Below are 21,151 nucleotides of genomic sequence, written 5' to 3' on the forward strand. Positions count from 1 at the left end.
AATTGATACAACTGTCCTGACCAAGATTAACTAGCTCTGTAGAAGTGATTGATCCTTGTGATTTTCTGGTTCATATGGTTCAGCTAAAAATTAGATACATCTGCTGTGATGGTAGAGCAAAAAAATGGGAGGTGAATTGTCTCATCTAAGGTTGGACTGATGCACTGTCTGAGCAAGGTATAGTAAGGCATGATGTTTAAGCTGCGAGTATTCAAAACCAGATGGCAAAGATTTGTGTGCTTGATGAAGGTTGATGTGACAGTTGAATTTTGTGTAACGCATGCTGGCACAGTGTTTAGCACTGCTGCCTCACATCACCAGGAACCTGGGTTCAATTCCGGCATTGGGTGACTGTGTGGAGTTTGCACTTTCTCCCCATGTCTGCGTGGGTTTCCTCAATGTGCTCTGGTTTCCTCCCACAGTCCAAATGATGAGCAGGTTAAGTGGACTGGCAATGCTAAATTGCCCCTTCGTGTCCAAAGATGTGCCGGTTAGGTGGGGTTGCAGTGGTAGGGCGGGAGAGTGGGCCTAGGTGGGGTGCTCTTTCAGGGGGTTGGTGTAGACTCGATGAGCTGAATGGCCTCCTTTTGCACTGCAGGAATTCTATGATTCTTTCTTTGTTTCATATCTTGGCTCCCATATTTCATACAAACACTTGCAGATAAACTTTAAAAAGGGAATCTAAGGTAAACAAATGCCTCAGCAATCACTTGGGACTCAAATAAATGTTGAGTGCGTTTTCTGAACTGAACAAATCTGTAAACACATATTGATGTGCCTTGCCTGAATCAGGTCGAATATACATGGTTAGTCAGGTCAAATACGAACATTTACATCGTGCTTTTCATGACCACTGGCCATCTCAAAGCACTTTACAGCCAATTAAGCACTTTTGAAGTATGGTCTTTGTTGGAATATAAGAAATGTAGTAGCAAATTTGCACAACAGCAATGTAATAACGACCCAAGAATCTTGTTTTGTGATACTGACCAAGAGATAAATATTGACCAGGGTACTGGGGATAACTTCCCTTCTCTTCTTCAAAACAGTGCAATGGACCTTTTGCATCCACCCGAGGGGGCAGGCAGGGCCTCAGCTTACTGTCTCATCCAAAAGACAGCATCTCCATCAGTGCAGCAGCCCTTGAGCCTCAACTTTTGTGATCAAGTCCTGGAGTAGGATTTGAAGCTGGAACCTAACAACTCAGAGGGAGGACCGATATGAACTCTGCCACTACTGACAAATGCTGTGATTTTGTAAATGGTCACATGGGCACAAAATATCGTGAGAGTCAGAAAGCACGAATCACATTGGCGGGATCTCGCTTTCTGACCTTCCCCGCCCCTCAATGGTGACATAATGAAATTAACATTTCATTAAAGGGCTTCCCGACACATCATTCCCCTCATATTAGGAACTTCGACCTCATTGATGTGACGTCCCATCAGTGAGGTTTACAACAGGCTTTGAAAAATGTGAAGTAGGCAAAGAGAACCAGCCAAGGAAGCACAAGTAAGTATAGTCCCCAGAGGGAAAGAGGAAAATAACTAGGCAGTACCCTGCCCCCAAGCAGTGCCAGGGATATAGTGCTGAGTTCCATTGGTGGTGGTTGGTGGGGGGGTTCCTTTTCTGTGTGTTGGGAAGGGATCCCCGTGAGTACTTGTGGGCAAGATCTGTGTGTGCATGGGGCGGGGGGTCTCCATTTCTTATCAGAAATGAAGGCTCCTTTTAAAAAGAGGGCCCTGATCTCTGAATTCCCATTTTATTCTGGCTCTGCACCATCAGCGGGGCTGCGGGGGCCATTCCTGCAGATTTCTTTGAATTTTGAGCTTTGACAGAGTCATCCAGACTCAAAATGTTAGCTCCCTTCTCTCTCCACAGATGCTGTAAGGCCTTCTGTGATTGTCCAGCATTTACTCGTTTTGTTTCAGGTTCCAGCATCCGCAGTAATTTGCTTTTATTTACCTATAGATTTCTTCTGCACAGAGTGCTGCACAATGTGGCAAGAAAAGCCGGCTGTGCTGCACGCTGACTTTCTCGCCTCAGCCAACACTGTGCAAAAAAACAAACATTCCACCCAGAGTTTAAGCAATTTCATATAATATATGTTGATTTTTTACGCAGTGGACAGATGTACACTTAATGCACAAATGCACACTTTATATTTCGCAAATCGCACAAACAATTATGCATGCAAATTTCAAAAAGCCCAAGCTTGCAAAGTGTTCAACTGTCACAAACAATTGTATTTACAAACGCAGTAATTTTTACCTGGTCACCTCGCTTGAGTCCAGCCTCAGCAGCTTTGCTGCCTGCCTCCACACTTTCCACAAACATACCAAATCCTCTCTCACTGCCACCAAGCAGATTAAAGTACAAAGGGGACTCTCTGGACGGTTTCAGCAAAGTTATCTGCCTCCATTTGGCTTTAGCAGCACAAGCAATATTCAACAACCTGAGGTGACCTTTCATTTTCTGCAATAAAAAGAATATAGACTGTACAGTAATACTACACATATTTTACAATAAAAAGCAATGAACAATTGGAAGTGATTGTCAGCCATCACTCTAATCAAAGTATTTGAATCAACAACGGTTTCAGAATGAATGATTTATAATGCTTATCCGAAACTCAGAAGTAAATTATGATTTCAAAATCAACCAATTATATGTAATTAATATTGATTTACTTTAATTCCATTTTCACTGGTTTAAATCTCAACAGTGACAGTTACGTAGACACCACTGATCAAGACAGGTTAAACTTATATTCAAACGTGTGATTTTTATCCAGGTAATAATGAATAATAAGGCAAAAGTATCTGAGACACTTTACACCTCAGTAAATATTTTGGCATGAGGTAAAGCAATGCACGAAAGCAATGACTATTATGATAAAAACTTTGCAGTGTATTGTTGCCATTAGGTCCCTTCAATTTTTAAAAAAAGAATAAATATAACACGCAGCATCACAAGTATACTACACCAACAACATGAACAAGAGAATAGTTGAAAATGAATGCAGGGTAAATATATTGTTGGAGGTGTCCTACATTATCTCATCAATTTGATCATAACTAATATACAACAGATTAATAACATTCTGTTGAAAGTATATAGAAAAACAATGGACAGCTAGGAATCATATAAAAGGCAGCAATATTGCCCAGGTTTAGTGCCATGATGAATTGTAAAACTGAAGCCTGAGCAGTTCATTGCTCACCTGTGCCTTATGAATTGCATAACTGAAGTGCCAGAAATATCAGGAAAGATAACAATGGGGAAATGCAATTGGCTTGCAGGCAATGAACATGCTTGCTTGGAACCATGTGTCGGTTCTATAACCAACTATTTTTCTAAAATTACTCCAGTTTATATACTTCATAAGCCATATAACCACTAATCCCCACACCACATTCATTCCATATTAATTTTCAAATTTAATCTATTCTCCATTGGTCACATGGTCATTTTGTTGATGTAGTTAAATTGTTGTGTTGAATTTGAAATTATATTTGCTGTTTTTATCATACTAGTGGACACTTTTATACTTGCCTTTGCATCATGCCAAAACATTTATTGATGCACCAAAATCTTTGATGTACTACTGCAGTTTGTATACTTACCGCAGTTTCTAACTTATTTTCAAATTCCTCCAGAAAATTGGTCATGGCAGGATCTCCTTCAAAATCATTGAAGTGATTGTTCACCCACAAGAGCACGACTCGTGTGACCTAAAACAAGATTATTTGGAATTCAGAATTATAGCACACAAATGTGAGGTCCAAAGCATGCTACTAAGTTTGAAATAAACTTATTTGCGTATTTTAATTAACTGTTGGCTACTGCATATCATTGTCAATTTTAAGACATAGAGCCACACAAAATGGCAGTTTACACAAGCAAAAGAAAAAAATTAGTCTTCAAATATCCATCTTTTTACTTTCAATTATTGGAAATTGATAAGATTCGTCAGACTGACCTTGTCCCTCAGGCTATCAACGTTAAACCACTCCAGTAATTTCTCTCCAACTTCCATAGGTCCCGATAGAAATGTTCTACATGTTAACAAGAAATCCTCTATGTACGTGGGATCCACAATGGAATGTTCTTCAACTAGATGCCGAATAAGCCTGTCTGGTGTTCCCTGAAAAAGTAATGCAACACTATTGAAATCAATTCAGTTACTCCTATTTATATTAGGTGAAAACTCTTCTTCTTGGTAAATTTGCAAACAACTCTCAGGTTCAGCCAATAAAAATTGGTGTTCACTCTAGATAAGACTGGCTTTCAGTTAACACACTGCAAAACCATTTGGGTACATCTATATTACCAGGCAACCATGTTTTCAGTCTTTCTACTCGGAAACAAATACAGTTTGTTTATGGGGATGGTTCCTCACTCAACAGAGAAACCTTATGCACCAACACCTTCTATTTCCTCACTGTTTTAATAAAAATGATCTGAGCTCGACTTTGGCTTCCTGTCAGCATAGACGTATGCACATTTGAAGACAAGAATGCCACTATCTTGTTTAGAGTAGGTGACATGGTCAAGCTAATTCAAAGTCTTGAGAAATGCAAGTCAATCATACTCCCAACCTGCAATCAGCATCTTGCTGTATGTACAACAATGAATACATTGACTTCCGGTAGCAGCCATGGCCCGCTAGGTCACGCGATTGGCAGCTCCCACCGGGATCGATTTTTCGGGCCGCTAAAAGGAGCGGCGGCGGTAATTGACGGGAGGGACCGGCGCAGGAAAAGACGTGGGAGAGGTTCCCCCCGGTTGTGCATGGGGAGAACCAGGACCAGAGCCGGCAGACGCGCGAACGCGGGGAAGAAGGTCGAGAAGGTCCGGGAGGACAAAATGGCGGCCGGAGAAGATCGGGAGGTGTGGGCCCAGTGGGCCAGAGAACAGCAGGAGCTCCTTAAAAACTGCTTCATGGAGCTGAAAACGGAGATGCTGGCCTCCATGGAAAGAATTGTGGTGACCCAGAAGGCGCAGGAGAAGGAGATCAAGGAGGTGAGGAGGAAGGTGGCAGAGAATGAGAACAAGATCCTGGGCCTGGCGGTGAAGGTGGAGGCGCACGAGCCGCTCCATAAGAGATGGCAGGAGAGGCTGGATGACCTGGAGTGTAGGTCTCGGAGCCATAATCTGCGGATCCTAGGCCTTCCTGAAGGAGCGGAGGAGGCAGACGCGAACACATACGTGGCCACAATGCTGGGGACGTTGATGGGCGTGGGGGCCTTCCCGCGGCCCAAGGAGCTGGATGGGGAGCACAGGATTCTCACCAGAAAGCCGAAGGTAAACGAGCCACCGAGGCCGATGGTGATACGGTTTCAGCGCTTGGCAGACCAGGAGCGAGTCCTGCGGTGGGCGAAGAAAGAGCGGAGAAGTGGGAGAACGGCGAGATCCGAATTTACCAGGACCTGGGAGATGAGCTGGCGAGGCGGTGTGCAGGTTTCAACCGGGCAAATCGCGGTCCTTCACAGTAAAGGGGTGAAGTTTGGGCTCCTGCACCCGGCGAGACTGTGGGTAACATACCAGGACAGGCATCACTATTTTGATACGCCGGACGAGGCGTGGTCGTTCATCAGGCAGGAGAAGCTGGACCTGAACTAAGGGACAGTTTTATGGGGGTGAAATGTGCGGGTGGGGAGGGACCGAGCGGAGGACGGCAGATAAAGCATTAGTTTATGGGCTTGTCAGCCCTAGTTTGGTTGGTGGTTTTGTTGTTTGTTTTCCAGGCGTTTTGTTTTCCAGGTGTTCGGTGCTCGGGGGTGGGAAACGCCCGGGACGGGTTGTCCGGTGCATAGTGAGGTCCCAGATGGCGCTTGCCCCTCTCCCCTGCGAGGGAGAGGGGCAGGGTGGCCCGAAGGAAGCAACAAGTTAAGGGTTGGTATATAGAGGCGGGAGCGGTCGGGGTCAGCATGGGTGAGCTGACTCATGGAAGCACAATGTGGGGGAAACCAGGGCTAAGTGGATGCTTGGCAGGGAAGGAGCGGGGGGGGGGAAGGGAAGGGGTGCTGCTTTGCTGACTGAAGGGGTGCCAGGTGAGGGGTATGGATGGAGAGTCGGGCGGGGTGGCCGCCGAGGGGAGAGCCGGTGGAGGGAGGCGGGGGCACGCGGCGGGCCGAAAAAGGGAGATGGCTAGTCGGTGGGATGGGGGGGGGGGGGGTGGTCAACCCCCCCGACCAGGAACGTGAGGGGCCTGAATGGGCCGGCAAACGGTCCCGCGTGTTCTCGCATTTGAAGGGGTTGAAGGCGGACGTGGCCATGTTGCAAGAGACGCACTTAAAGCTTGCTGACCAGACGAGGCTGAGGAAAGGATGGGAGGGACAGGTGTTTCACTCGGGGTTAGAATCCAAGACCAGAGGAGTGGCCATTTTGGTCAGTAAACGAGTGGCATTTGAGGCAGGGAGCATCGTGGTGGGCAAGGGAGGCAGGTATACAATGGTGAATGGCAAGCTGCAGGGGGCCTGGGTGGTGTTAGTGAATGTACATGCCCCGAACTGGGACGATGCGGACTTCATGAGGCACATGTTGGGTAGGATCCCGGACATGGAGATAAGTCACCTGATAATGGGAGGGGACCTTAATACTGTCTTGGATCCGAGCTTGGATCGTTCCAAGTCCAGGTCAGGAAAGAGGCTGGCAGCGGCCAGGGCCTTGTGGAAGTTCATGGGCCAGATGGGGGGGGGGGGGGGGGGGGGGGGGGAGTGGACCCCTGGAGGTCTGCGCGGCCAAGGACGAAGGAGTTTTCCTTTTCCTCCCATGTCCATAAAGTCTATTCTTGTAAACATACATACATGAAAGGGCACATGCCCATACATACATGAAAGAGCACATGCACATCCGGGCAGCACGGTAGCATTGTGGATAGCACAATTGCTTCACAGCTCCAGGGTACCAGGTTCGATTCCGGCTTGGGTCACTGTCTGTGCGGAGTCTGCACATCCTCCCCGTGTATGCGTGGGTTTCCTCCCACAGTCCAAAGATGTGCAGGTTAGGTGGATTTGCCATGATAAATTGCCCTTAGTGTCCAAAATTGCCCTTAGTGTTGGGTGGGGTTACTGGGTTATGGGGATAGGGTGGAGGTGTGGACCTTGGGTAGGGTGCTCTTTCCAAGATCCGGTGCAGACTCGATGGGCCGAATGACCTCCTTCTGCACTGTAAATTCTATGAAATCTATACATGGTGCTATCTCCATCTCTAGGTCTTAACATAGCTCTGTCCAACACCACATGATCCAAGGTCTGGGTCATTTGCCTTCATTTATCACTGCGTGGGTGGTACCCCAGTGAGTCCTACATTAACCCTGTATGTACATGTACATATATACCATGATTGTAATATCTCATGGTATAGAGTTTCATTAGTTTACTTCAAGTTTTACACGGTTGTAAACCTTCTGCATTTACTTTATTGTTACAACCTTAATGCTATTCCAGCATTATTGCTATCAAAGTAATACATTAATAACATTCTTACCACCCCTTCTACCCCCTTCCAAGTCCTTGAAGTTAGTGGTTAAGGTGGCCTGGAGGCCTGACCATTCCACTTCTTACTCGCCATCTTGTCAGAGGAGTGGTAGACTCTGTCAGTTCTTGTTCTTGCTGTTGGCTTTCAGTTGAACTGGCATTTAGGTATACTTTCATTCTTTTCTTCCATTGCTTTATGTTGGCTTGCGCCTGTTCAGTTTGGCTGTTGCGCTAATCCATAGTTTGTGTGATTGTTTCTTCCAGGGTGGACAAACACAACATTTGTCTCCTTGGCTCTGCTTCTTCTCTGTGGAAGCAGTCTTGAAGCCCATTGAAACTGAGGAAGAGCATTCCTGTGGTTAGAAGAAGGTTTAGTGGTATGCTCACCTCTACATTTCGTTGTCGATGGTGAGTATAATTTCTTTGTCCTACTTTTCAAGCTCCCATTCTGTCAAAACACATCTGCTAATTATTTTTGAAATACCTTACGCTCTTCTACGCTTTTGTGCCATTCTATGTACTTGATTTTCACCTCTTCGTGTAGCTCTTTGGAAACGTAATGTTTTTCCAGGGTTCCTACCAAATGTGCAACTGCTTCATTCAGTGCTGCGGCCTCAGTCTTGGACTTTTCAGTTTCCTCCCAAAATATTGAACATTCCGGAGTCTTTTCTGAACACTAGCTCATTAATTCTTTCAGAGTGGCAATAAATGTATTAATTTTCACTTTGTGATATTCCTGAGGAATCCTTGTAGAGTGCCAAGGTCCTTCAACAGGTTTTCCCATTGCGCTGCTGTTATAACCTCCACAAGACCCACGGAGAAGACACCATTGATCTCCTCGTGGGGCTCGTGGAAGACAAGCTGGTCCACTGAGGGGCAGAGGCCCAACAGAGGGGTTTGTTAAAATCGCCCGATAAAATCTGTCCAGGAAAGGAACCAGCACCTTCGGATGGTCCCGGCTGGGACTAGTTGTACTCTCGCTGCTTTGCGACTTTCATTTACTTTGGAATAAACTAATTTGCTTCTAACCTTTTTGGGACTCCCATGATTGTAATAGTGACTTAGCTCAAGATCTTCGTCTTGAGGTTTCTGAAATTTACCAGTGTCTGATTAAGCTGGTTCTGCCATTCTGCTGCACCAGGTATCCTTTATTCCATCAAGTTGCTGAAGGTTAATAGATGGCATTTGAATCTGATCCTGAAGGATAATTAGCTGTTCTTTCAACTGTTTATTTTCTTATTCAACTCTCGTCTTCTCACTTAACATATGGGTGTACAGCTTTGCCAAAAGTAGTAGCTCCAACGCAGCTTTTCAACAGTTTTTCGAACTCATTTGGGAGCAAGGAATGCGGCCGGGCGGCGGGGTCGAGGGAGAGGGAAGAATGGAATCATGTGAAAAACGTATTGTAATGGATATGCCTTGTTGTGCTATTGGGTTATCAGTCATGTCAAAGCATTAATATGGCTGATCTTTCCAGTAGTTTAGAATATTTGTTGCCAATCAAGCAACGTCCAGTCAAAGTTACTTTTAATTTGTAGGGGGATCGTAACATTTTGTTTCCTTGGTATAACAAGACTAAGTGCTTCAGTGAAATCATGCAAAACATCTGTAACTTTGCATTTGGGAAGGTTAATAGTAGTAATGGTTTCAGAAAATAAGGGAGGAATAGTTTTATCTGAAAACAGAGAAACACATTAATTGCAACAATCCAATGTTTCACTCAACCTACCTTTATAACTATGTGTCCTTTCCTTGTTCCACTACGGTCCAGTTCTCTATGCTCTTTCACCATTACTATCTCCCCTTCTTCCTCAACCTTGTGAGTGTTCTTCTCTACTTGATTCAGAATTCTGCAGTAATCCTGTTGAGCTATACTTACAAACTGTCATAAAGTAGAACAAGAGACCAAAAATGGTTAGATTGAACACATTCTATAAAGTAACATTTTTTTCAAAAAGGTAGAGCCCCAAGAATACTTAGTTTTACACAGGTACAATGAGTGACATTAGTTTAAGATTTCCTACATAAAGATAGTAATAATTATAAAATTGCATGCCTTTTTCTTTTGGGTGGTACAATAGAGTGGAAGTGGAAGCAGCTATGTCTTGACAGACTTCCCACATGTTTCATTCTGATGATTATTGGAGCACATAAAACCTGACAAGATTAGTCTAGGATACCAATAGAGAAATCATAGTTTTCCTGTAACCTGTGTGCTCTCTGGCAACCATTTCAGATTTCACAACAAAATAAATAAAGCACATCACACCATGTCAGAACATTTAGCACAAAGGGCATCACAAAACTTTCACTGGTCATCTTATAATGATGATCAATAAACATGAACATTTAAAAATGGAAAAATTGCCTGTGTGTACAAGTGAGACTGTACCATGTGAAAGTTATAAAAATCAATCAATGTTCTTCCATCTTTTCCTCAAGATGTTAATTCATGCTGCTTAATAATAACTGGCTTCTAGAGCCTCAAAGTGGTCACTGTTCACTTACAAGTTCAGGTAATTCATTTTAGCAGACCACTAATTTAGACAGGATGGGAAGGTTACAAACTAATCTGATTCTGTCCTTAGATATCCATTTCAACAGATGTCACCGAATTGGAATCAGAGCGACAATAGCCAACTATAGCCCACAGCCTCTGAGGTTTACTTCGGACACCCATCATTACATGGCTAATTCAGCATAGACCAGGCACCAAATCGAGAAGTTTCCATCGCTATCATTCAGCGTCACACTGCTTGGTGCTTGTATCCCCCTGAGGCTTCAGGGTATCCAATGCTAAGTGAGGCTTAGCGAACCCCCAATTAGGTAATACAATAAACGTAACCACAAGAATAGAATTTTCCATGGTGTGGCAATCACCGTCATTTTGCCACTCCGCTCCTATTTTCCTACTTTGGTCTGGAATCCACATTTCTTGCCTGGATATCTGACTTAGGACTGCTGAGAAATGTGGAGCATAGCTGCTCCTGGAGTCATAAAGATCTTTAGCACAGAAGTCCTTCCACCCATTGGGCAGAATGTTCTGATCGGTGACGCTGAAATCCGCGATCGGCCGGAGAATCCCCGTTTACGCTGGAATCGGGGGAGGCGTTGTTGCCAATCGTCCGCCCCCTCAAAAACAGCGTACTCAGGGAGTACGGCGCACAGCGTATGGACGGCTTCAGGACGTCATCGGAGGCCCTCCCCGATGCTCCACCGCCAATGGGCCGAGTCCCTGACGGCGTCGCTTGTATGTCCTCACACCGTTCGGGAACCTCACGTGGCGACTGTGGACTGAGTCCAGCACCATCACAGTCGGGGAGGGAGCTGTTCTGTGGGTTGAGGGGAGGGGGGGCTTTGGCGGGGGCTGGAGGCACTGGTGGGGGGTGGCGAGGCTGACTACAGGGGCAGTCTTTGGCAGGCCGGGTCTACGCGCAGCCGGCACGATGTTGCACGGTGCAGCCGCCGCCGTGCGCATGCGCAGCCATGGATCGGCCATTCTCCGGCCACATCTGCAGGTACAGCCCAGGGCGTTACACTGCGCAGCTGCTATCCCCCCACCAGACAGAGGGTCAGTGCGGGACCGGCATCAACTTTCTGGTTGTAAGACCAGACCGATCCTGCAGACATCGCCTCAGGATCAGAGAATCCAGCCCACCGTGTCTGCGCCAGACAAAAACAACCTAAGTATTCTAATCCCATCTTCCAGCCTTAACTCATAGCCTTGTCTGCCTTAGGACCGCAAGTGCACATCTAAATACTTTTTAAATGTTATGAGGGTCTCTGCCATCACCATCCTTTCAGACAGCGAATTTCAGACGCCCACCACCTTCTGAGTGAAATACCTTTTCCTCCTATTTCCTCTAAACCTCCTGCCCCTTCCTTAATCTATGACCCCATGTCATTGATCCATCCACCAAGGTGAAAAATTTATCTATGCGCCTCATAATTTTATACATTCTAATCATGCCCCCCACAATCCCTCTCAGTCTCTTCTCCTCCAAGGAAAACAACCCCTGTCTATCCAATCTCTCTTCATAGCCAAAACTCTTCAGCCCAGGCAATATCCTGGTAAATCTCTTCTGCACCCTTTCCAGAGCTATCACAACCTTCCTATAATGTGGATTCCAAAACTGCACACAATACTCTAGTTGTGGCCGAATCAATGTTTTATACAGTTCCAGCCTAATCTCCCTGCTCTTAAACTCTGTGCTTGGCTAATAAAGGCAAGTGTCCCATATGCTTTCTTTACAACTTTATACACCTGCCCTGCTACCTTAAGGGACCTGTGTGCATGCACACCAAGATCTCTCTGATACTCAGTGCTTCTCAGGGTTCTGCCATTCATCATGTATTCCCTTGCCTGGTTCGTCCTGCCCAAGTGCAACACCTCACACTTTCCAGATTGAATTTCATCTGCCACCGATCAGTCCATCTGACCAGCCTGTCTATATCCTCCTGTAATCAAAGGCTATATTCCTCACTATTCATCACCCTACCAATTTTTGTATCACCCGCAAACTTACTGATAAACCCTCCTACATCCAAGCCTAAAACATTTATATAAACCACACACAGCAAGGGCCCCATCACTGGTCTCTGCAGGACCCCACTGGACACAGGCTTCCAGTCAGAAAAACGTCCCTCAACCATCACCCTCTGCTTCCTGCCACTTAGCCAATTCTGGATCCAATTTGCCAAATTTCCTTGATTCCTATGGGCTCTGCTATCAATCTCCCATGTGGGATCTTATCAAAAGCCTTGCTGAAGTCCAAGTGGACTACGTAAAATGCATTGCTCTCATCTACACATCTGGTCACTTATTCGAAAAATTCAATCAAATTGGTCAGCCATGACCTCTTCTTAACAAAACCATGCTGACTGTTCTTGATTGATCCCTGTATCTCCAAATACAGATTAATTATGTCTGTCAAAATTGCTTCCATTGATTTCCCCACCAGAGGTTAGATTGACTAACCTGTAGTTTCCTGGTTTATCCCATCCTCCCTTGTTGAATAATGGTACCACACTGGCTATCCTCCAGTCCTCTGGCACCCTTCCTGTGGTCAGAGTAGAACTGAAAATTATTGCCAGCGCCCCTGCCTCACTCAACAGCCTGGGATACATTTCATGTGGCCCTGGATGTTTATCTACTTTTAAGCCTGCAGACCACTCAGAGCCTCCTCTCCATGTTAATTTCTTTAATTTTATAGCAGTCCTTCTCCCTGATTTCTATGCCCATATGTTCCCTTTCACTATTGAACACTGGCACAAAGTATTCATTTAGAATCCTACCTACGCCCTCTGGTTCCATATACAAATTACCACTGTGGTCCTTATTGGGCCGTATTTTCTCCCTAGTTATCCTTTTACTCTTACTATACTTGTATAACAACATAGAATGTTTCTTTACTTTAGCTAGTATTCTTTCGTATCCCTTCTTTTGCTCTCCTACTTTCCTTTGTAAGTTCCCTCTTGCACATTCTCTACTCCTCTCGGGTTTCTGCTTTTTAAGCCCTCGATATCTGCCATAAGCCTATCTTTTTCTCTTTATCCAATGCTCGATATCCAGGGTTCACTGGATTTGTTGGTTGTACCCATTTTCTTTATTGGAACATGCTGACCCTGCACTCTTACTATTTCCTTCTTGAGTGCATCCCACTGTTCTGTCACAGATTTACCTAAAAATGTCTGTCCCCAGTCCTCTCTGGCCAAATCATAGCTGATCTTATTACAATCGGTCATCCCCCAGTTTAGAACTTGGATTTTCCATAACAATCTTGAATCTAAAGGAATTATGATCGCTATCTACAAATTGCTCCCCCACTGATACTTCAACCACTTGCCCAGCTTTGTTGCCTAAAATTAAGTCCAGGACTGCCTCCTCTCTTGTAGAACCTTCCATGTACTAGCGTAAAAAATAATTCTGCACGTAATTTAAAAATTCCGTTCCTTCAAAACCTTTTTTATTCGTTCATGGGATGTGGGAGTCACTGACATTTATTGGCCATCCCTGAGGGCATTTACGAGTCAACCACACTGCTGTGGATCAGGAGTCACATCTAGGCCAGACCAGGCAAGACAACAGATTTCCTTCCCTAAAGGACATTATTGAGCCGGGTGGATTTTTACAATAATCGACAATAGTTTCATCGTCACTTAAGACTTTTAATTCCAGATTTTTGTTGAATTCAAATTTCAACCATCTGTCATGGTGGGATTCAAACCCAGGTCCCCAGAGGATGGCGCTAGGTCTCTGCATTACTAGTCCAGTGACAATATCATTGCACCATTGCCTCCCACACTACGACTACCCCAGTTATTATTGTGGAAGTTGAAATCCCCCACTGCCCTATTACTTTTACACTTCTCTGAAATTTGCCTACATATTTGCTCTCTATGTCTCTCAGATGGTATGGGATCCTATGGAACACCCCCCGAAAATGTGATCGCTCCTTTTTGGTTTTTAAGTTCTATTCATATGGGTTCATTTAAGGAACCTTCGAAGATGTCATCCCCCATACTGCTGTGATTGATTCACTGATCAAAATTGTGACGCCCCCTCCTCTTTTACCTCTTTCCGTGTCTCGCCTGAAATTCCGGGGCAGGATCCCCCAGCCGCATGTTTCGCAGCAACGGATTGTTTGCTGGATTCTCTGATCCTACTGCTGTCAATGGGAATTCCCATTGAAGCCACCCCACTCCACTAGGAAACCTGCAGGTGGGGGTGCACTGTCGGCGGGACCAGAGAATCCTACCGCCTGCGAATGGCCAGAGAATTCTAGCCCCTATTTCCTGGAATATTGAGCTGCCGATACTGCCCTTCTCTCAACCATGTTTCAGAGACAGCAATGACATCACACCCCCATGTTTTAATTTGTGCCCTCAACTCATTGGCCTTGTTCGTCAGACTACTTACGTTAAAATAAATACCATCCAATCTTCCCAAACACCCTTAAGACTGAACTGGCCTATAGCTTTTAAGCCTTCGTGATTCACTTACTGTCTCTTCGAATTTTGGCTGTGCATCTCTCGCTGTTGAACCTTCTCTCAGGATCCCACCACCCTGCCACATTAGTATAAATCCTCCCCAACCTCACCCACCTTATACAGGAAGTAGATTTAAAAAAACAGGACCCAGAAGGTAGTAATCTCTGGACTAATTCCGGTGCCACTTTATACATGTCTCACCGTTCCCAAAAATTGTCCAAATGTCCGGGAAATCTAAAGCCCTCCCACCTGCACCTTCTCTCCAGCCACACATTCATCTGAACTAACCTCCAATTTCTATATTCACTAGCATGTGGCACTGGAATTAATCCAGAGATTACTGCCTTCTGGGTCCTGATTTGTAATCTACTTCCTACCTCCCTAAATTCTGCTGGCAGGACCTCATCCCTTTTTCTGCCTATATCGTTGTTACCAGTATGTGCCGCAATATCAGTCAGTTTGCCCTTCCCCTTCAGAATACCCTGCAGCCATTCAGTGACAACCCTGACATCTGTTATGGGTCAGGGTTTAGAGAATCCCAAAGTGTATCCTGGAGTTCACCTGACCCACACCTATTAATAGATTGTGGTATGGGGAGCACACGGCTCACTCTACAGGTGTGGTACAGCAGAAGTGGGCCAGTATTTTTTAAAACAAAACAATGTGTATTCTATGAACTCAAGTTAACCTTTTTTAAATAAACAGTGAATATCTTAGCAACCAGTAAATCAAATACACCCCCCAAAGAATACAACACTAAGTAATCTGTATGCTGTTCTTTAAACACCCAGAAGACTTAACAAACCTTTAAACATAAGCACAGAGTTTACAGTCACTACTGAAAACATTTATAATTCTTCTGAATTCACCAAATGATCAAGAGATAGTCCTTCATGGCAGAGAGCTCAACAGTGCAGCTGCTTTTTCTGACTTCAGCTGCAACACACTCTGAAACACGAAACCAAAAAGACAGAGACACACCCAAGCCTTCCCGTACCAGTCTCCCCGAACAGGTGCCGGAATGTGGCGACTAGGGGCTTTTCACAGTAACTTCATTGAAGCCTACTCGTGACAATAAGCGATTTTCATTTCAAGCTTTTCTCCCAGTTGCAGCGGTTCAAGGATAAGCAGTAAATGCTGGGACTTCCGGTGGCGGCCATGGGTGAGTGGTCGCACATTTGGTGGCTCCTGCTCGTCGCGTTTTTTTCAGACCTTTTCCCAGGTTAACAGGTGGACGCAAGGTGGAAAAGAAGTGCAGGAGAGGGAGTGAAAGAGATTGACACTCTGGTGTATGGAGCTGAGGGCCAGAAGCGGTCGAAAAAGAGGGTATCAGTCAGTAGGAGCTGGTGCGGCGCCTGTGTCGCACGTGGAGATGGCGGAGGGGCAGTGAGTGGCCCTTACGGCTCAGTGATCGACGGACCAGCTGGTGAGCTTCCTGAACAAGATGTTCATCCAGCAACGTAAGGAGAGTCTGGAGGACCTGGCCCGAGTGGTGGTTTCGATCAAGGAGGTGGTTGATCGCGTTGAGACAAAGCTGGCGGCCCAGGGTCAGGTGATCCAGAAGACGGAGGAGGGGGTGGGGGAACACGAGGAGCAGTTTGCCTCGAAGGCAGCGGAGATGGGGCTGATGAGGGACCAGCGGAGGCGGCTCCAGGAGAAGGTTGAAGACCTGGAGAACCGGTCATGCAGGCGGAACGTAAGGATCGTGGGCATGTCAGAGGGGAGTGAAGGAGCCGGTGCTGGCACATACGTGGGGAGGATGCCAGAGAACCTGTTGGGAGAGGGTGCATTGGCACAGCCTCTGGAGATGGATCGAGCGGACAGGGCATTAATGAGGAAGCCCTAGGGGAATGAGCTGCCGAAGGCAATGGTGGTGCGATGGACAATGAGCAAATTATGATGTGGGCCAGACAGGCGCTGCACCTGGGAGGGCAATGAAATCAAAGTGTACCAGGACCTGGGTGCAGAGCAAGTTATAACAAGGTCAAGGCGGCCCTCGACAAGAAGAGGGTGAAGTTTGGGCTACTGTACCCGGCACATCTGTGGGTGACCTACGAAGGCTGGGAGTTGTACTTTGGATCAGCAAAAGAGGTGGTACTGCTGACAGGGGTAGGACTTTTCAAGTGTAAGGGGAGAAGGATCGATGACGGTGGGGGCCCCGAGGGCAGACCTGGGGAGGTGCGGGACACGGGCTGGCCCAACAGGGGCTTTGGTTGATCGGCTCCTGAATAGATTTCTTCATATTAGATAGGACATTGTTGGCAGGGATGGTGTGGTGGATGTCAGGTATTTGGCGATAGTGGTGTTGGATCATGCCCCGCACTGGGAGGATTTACAAGTGAACAAAAAAAGGGGGGGGGGGGGCAGCACCCGCAATGGAGGCTGGATGTGAGATTGTTAGCGGAGGAAGAGGTGTGTGAGCGGGTGCAGAAGGCCGTCCGGGGATATGGAGATTAAAATGATACAGGGGAGGTTTTGGCAGGTACGGTTTGTGAAGCACTGAAGGCAGTGGTCAGAAGGGAGTTTATTTTGATTTGGGCGCATAGAGAGAAGGCGGAGCGGGTGGAGATAGAAAGGCTAGTGGAAGAAATTCTGCAGGTGGCTAGGAGATAAGAGGCCCTGGAAAAAGGGCTGCGAACGGAACGGCAGAGGTTGCAAATGGAATTCGGGCTGTTATCTATGGGTAAGGCGGTAGGGCAGTTGAGAAGGGCGAGAGGGGCGGTATACGAGTATGGGGAGAAAGCGAGCAGGGTGTTAACGCACCAGTTGAGGAAGCAAGAGGCGGCCAGAGAGATTGGGAAAGTGAAGGACACAGGTGGGAATACGGTCCTGGACCTGGCGGGGGTGAATGGGGTGTTTTGAGAGTTTTATTGCAAATTGTATGAGTCAGAACCCCCATCCGGGGAAGAGGGGGTTTCTGGGAGGAATGGAGTTCCCGAAGGTTGATGAGGAGTTGATGGAGGGCCTAGGGGCCCCAATTGGGCTTATTGAAATAGTAGAGGAGCTGGAGGCGTTGCAGTCGGGCAAGGCCCCGGGACCGGATGGGTACCCGATGGAATTTTACAAGATGTTCGCAGGGGTGTTGGGACCGCTGCTGGTAAGAGCCTTCAATGAGGCAAAGGAGTTGGGAGTGCTCCCCCCCGACATTGTCACAGGTGTAGATCTCCCTCATTTTAAAGCGTGATAAGGACCCAGAAAACCGTGGGTCATACAGACCGATCCCCCTGTTGAATGTAGATGTCAAACTACTGGTGAAGATCCTGGCCACAAAGATCAAAGACTGCATCCCAGGGGTAATAGGAGAGGACCAGACAGGGCTTGTTAAGGGACAGCATTTGGTGACCAACATTAGCTGGTTGCTTAATGTAATCATGATGCCTCCATATGGGCGCGAGGTTCAGGTGGCCATGGCCGCAGAGAAAGCCTTTGATCGGGTGGAGTGGGAATACTTATGGGTTTGGGTAGGGCTTTGTGGACTGGGTCCGGTTGCTATACCAGGCACCGGTGGAGAGTGTGCGGATGAATCAGGTGAGATCAGGCTATTTCAGGTTACACCGGGGGACGAAGCAGAGATGTCCACTTTCTCCACTGTTGTTTGCCTTGGCTACAGTGCCGTCGGCAATGGCAGTAAGAACGTCGGGGGTCTGGCGGGGGTGGTGGGGGGGCATGTAACCACAGGGGTCTCGCTTTACACGGACGATTTACTTTTGTATATATCAGACCTGCTGGGGGGCATTGGGACAATTATGGGGATATTAGAGGAATTCATCCAGTTCTTGGGATACAAATTGAATATGGTAAGAGTGAGGTCTTTGCGATCCAAGCGAGGGGGCAGGAGAAGAGATTGTGTGAGATGCCGTTCAAGGTGGTGGGAGGGAGCTTTTGATATTTGGGTATCCAGGTGGTGCGGGAGTGGGAGCAGCTGCTAAGCTGAATTTGGGTCGGTTGGTCGATCAGATGAGGGGGTACGTTCGGAGGTGGGATGTGCTCCCGTTGTCATTGGCGGGGCGGGTTCAGACAGTTAAAATGACAGTCCTCCCGAGGTTTTTGTTTGTTTTCCAGAACCTTCCAAATTTTAGCCCCAAGGCATACTTCAAAAAAGTGAATGCAGTGATCTCTGGGTTTGTTCGGGCGGGTAAAACCCCACGGGTGAAGAAGGTGCTGCTGGAGAGGGGTGTGGGGGCTGGATCTTCGGTGAATATTGCGATGGTCAGGAAGTGGGTAATGGGGGAGGTGTCGGTATGGGAGCAGGTGGAGGCGGCCTCATGTAAGGACATGAGTTTGGGGGCACTGTTAACGGCACCTCTGCCATTCTCACCGGCTCGGTACACCACAAGCCCAGTAGTAGTGGCAGCCCTGAGGGTGTGGGGACAGTAGAGGCAGCTCATGGGGTTGGAAGGGGCTTCGGTGGCGGCACCGATATGCGATAACTACCGGTTTGCCCCGGGGGGGCTGGATGGGGGGTTTCAGAGATGGCAGAGGGCGTGAATCGAGAGATTTGGGGATCTGTTTATTGATGAGCATTTCCCGAGCTTGGAGGAGTTTGAGTTGCCAGGTAGGAATGGTTCCGGTATTTACATGCGAGGGATTTTGTGCGAAGGCAGGTTTTGACCTTCCCGCGCCTTCCGCACTGGGGCTGCAGGATAAGGTAGTGTCGAGAACAGCAGTAGGAGAGGGGAGGGTCTCAGAGATGTATAAGGAGCTGATGGAGTGGGAGGGAGCCCAAGTAGGGAAGGTGAAGAGAAAGTGGGAAGAAGCGTGGCAGGAGGCCCTGAGGAGAGTTAACGCATCCTCATTGTACGCCATGCTCAGCCTGCTACAATTCAAGGTGCTCCACAAGGCACACAGGACTGTGGCCCGGATGAACAGGTTCTTTGAGGGGGTGGAGGATAGGTGTGTGGGTGGTGCAGAGTCCAGAGGTGGCGATCTTTGGTGTGTCGGAAGATCCAGGAGCCCAGTGGGTGAGAGGGGCCGACGTCCTGGCCTCTGCCTCCCTGGTGGCCCGGAGACGGATCTTACTAGGGTGGAGGGACTCCGAGCCCCCGAAGTCGGAAGTCGGGGGTGTGGGTCAGCGACATGGCGGGGTTTCTCACACTCGAGAAAATTAAATCTGCCTTGCGGGGTTCGTTGTAGGGGTTTGCTTGGAGGTGGCAGCTGTTCATAGACTTCTTCGAGAAAAATGAAGGTGTCAGCAGTGGGGAGGGTGAGGTGAAGGGGAGGCATGGGAGAGAAGAGTGAGGGCAGGAGAACCAACGGAGAGGGGGGCTGGGGAACGTGGCACTGGTTATGTAAGCCATGTTGGCTGGGGTCTGTGCTCAGGGGGGGGGGGGGGGGGTTGTTGGTTACATTGCTGTGTTTTTGTTCTTGTTGAAATTTGATGTTTAAAATTGTTAAAATTACAAATGCCTCAATAAATATTTTCTTTTTTTTAAAAAGCAATAAATGCTGGCCTTGCAGGCATTGCCCACATACAAAAGAAAATTAAATGTTATCCTCCTCTCAGACAGCTTCATCAAAATTGTTGAAATCGGCCTTCTATGGGAGGGAGATCAGACAGAAACTACCAGCATTGACTGGTATGCAAATTCTCATCTTACTCAGGTAGCTGGCACTAATTGTAACTATTCACTGCCAACAAGCACACATTGTCAGTCTCAAGAGCCCAGCTGCTTTCAAGGAGATGGTCTAATTATTTCATTTTGTTTCACAGTTGCCCAGGAAATAGTCATCACTGCAAATCTGGCTAAATTAGAAATTCTCCTGTTAAATTGCAATAATCAACGTGCTCTTGAATCATGCCCTTACCTGACAATCATCTGCTTTGGTCCTAACAATTCCTTTCATATATTGTTTCTCCAAGGATGGGGAAATGCCAAAACTGTTTCCCATGCAAAGTATTTCAGTTCTTCCATGGGAGTCGATGATTTCCACTGAGCCGTTTAGAATAACATACCAGGACTCCAGCTGGAAGGAAAGCAAATGGAATTTGAAGAGAAAATGTGATTTAATATAAGTGCAAGTCACTCAGTTTTCATATAAAATCATAAATTTAAAAGCCTCAAATATTTCAGGAATCTTTCCTCTGCTACAATGCTCGTGACAAACAAGAGAAAGATTTCTGCGCACTGCTATAAATAGCTTTGCCATAAACATTTTATTTTTCCACATATTTACCATTTTATGAACAGGATCCTTCTTCAAAATAATTTGAGAAAACACACTGAAAATGACCTGTATAATAAATTTTTGGCTTTTAACTGTCCTAACAAATAAAGTACGAGAGCTTGGAATAATTACTATTACTGGTCTGAAACCCAGTACATTCACGCCTAAATAAAACTTGACAATGTAAACACCTTTCTCATTTTCCAAGAGGGAGTGTCAACATCAACATCTTTGCTAAAAACAAAATAGTCAGGCGATTTATAAAACACTCGAGTATTTAGGAGGTATGCCTCCCAGAGGCCAATTTTAAAATAGTCCTGATGCACCACTTCGAGATGGCTGCCTACCTTGTACTCGGTGGACTAGGAAAATTGATAAAGGTAGTAGATGAGAAGAGTTTTGCATCCAAGGTTTAAGGAATAACAGAAAAATGACAATGAGGGCTTTCAGCGACTTATCTGTGAAAGGCTGAATTAACTTGCATTGAAATAAGATCACGGAAACATTTTGAA

At 46.6% G+C, this 21,151-nt stretch overlaps 1 protein-coding gene across 9 annotated transcripts in view; it reads right to left on the reverse strand.

Annotated features, from left to right (window-relative positions):
- Positions 1 to 21,151, reverse strand: part of LOC140427034 (rap guanine nucleotide exchange factor 6-like) — a 541,878-nt gene that overhangs the window by 111,284 nt on the left and 409,443 nt on the right. For all 9 annotated transcript variants that reach the window (XM_072512459.1, XM_072512462.1, XM_072512456.1 and 6 more), the window contains 5 exons: positions 20,280 to 20,438; positions 9,214 to 9,366; positions 3,983 to 4,147; positions 3,627 to 3,734; positions 2,272 to 2,475 (listed from right to left, as the gene is read on the reverse strand). In XM_072512459.1, coding sequence (XP_072368560.1) covers positions 2,272 to 2,475; positions 3,627 to 3,734; positions 3,983 to 4,147; positions 9,214 to 9,366; positions 20,280 to 20,438 — 789 coding nt within the window. The remainder of the gene's footprint in view (positions 1 to 2,271; positions 2,476 to 3,626; positions 3,735 to 3,982; positions 4,148 to 9,213; positions 9,367 to 20,279; positions 20,439 to 21,151) is intronic.

The sequence above is a fragment of the Scyliorhinus torazame genome, chromosome 7, assembly GCF_047496885.1.
Source record: "Scyliorhinus torazame isolate Kashiwa2021f chromosome 7, sScyTor2.1, whole genome shotgun sequence".
NCBI lineage: Eukaryota > Metazoa > Chordata > Chondrichthyes > Carcharhiniformes > Scyliorhinidae > Scyliorhinus > Scyliorhinus torazame.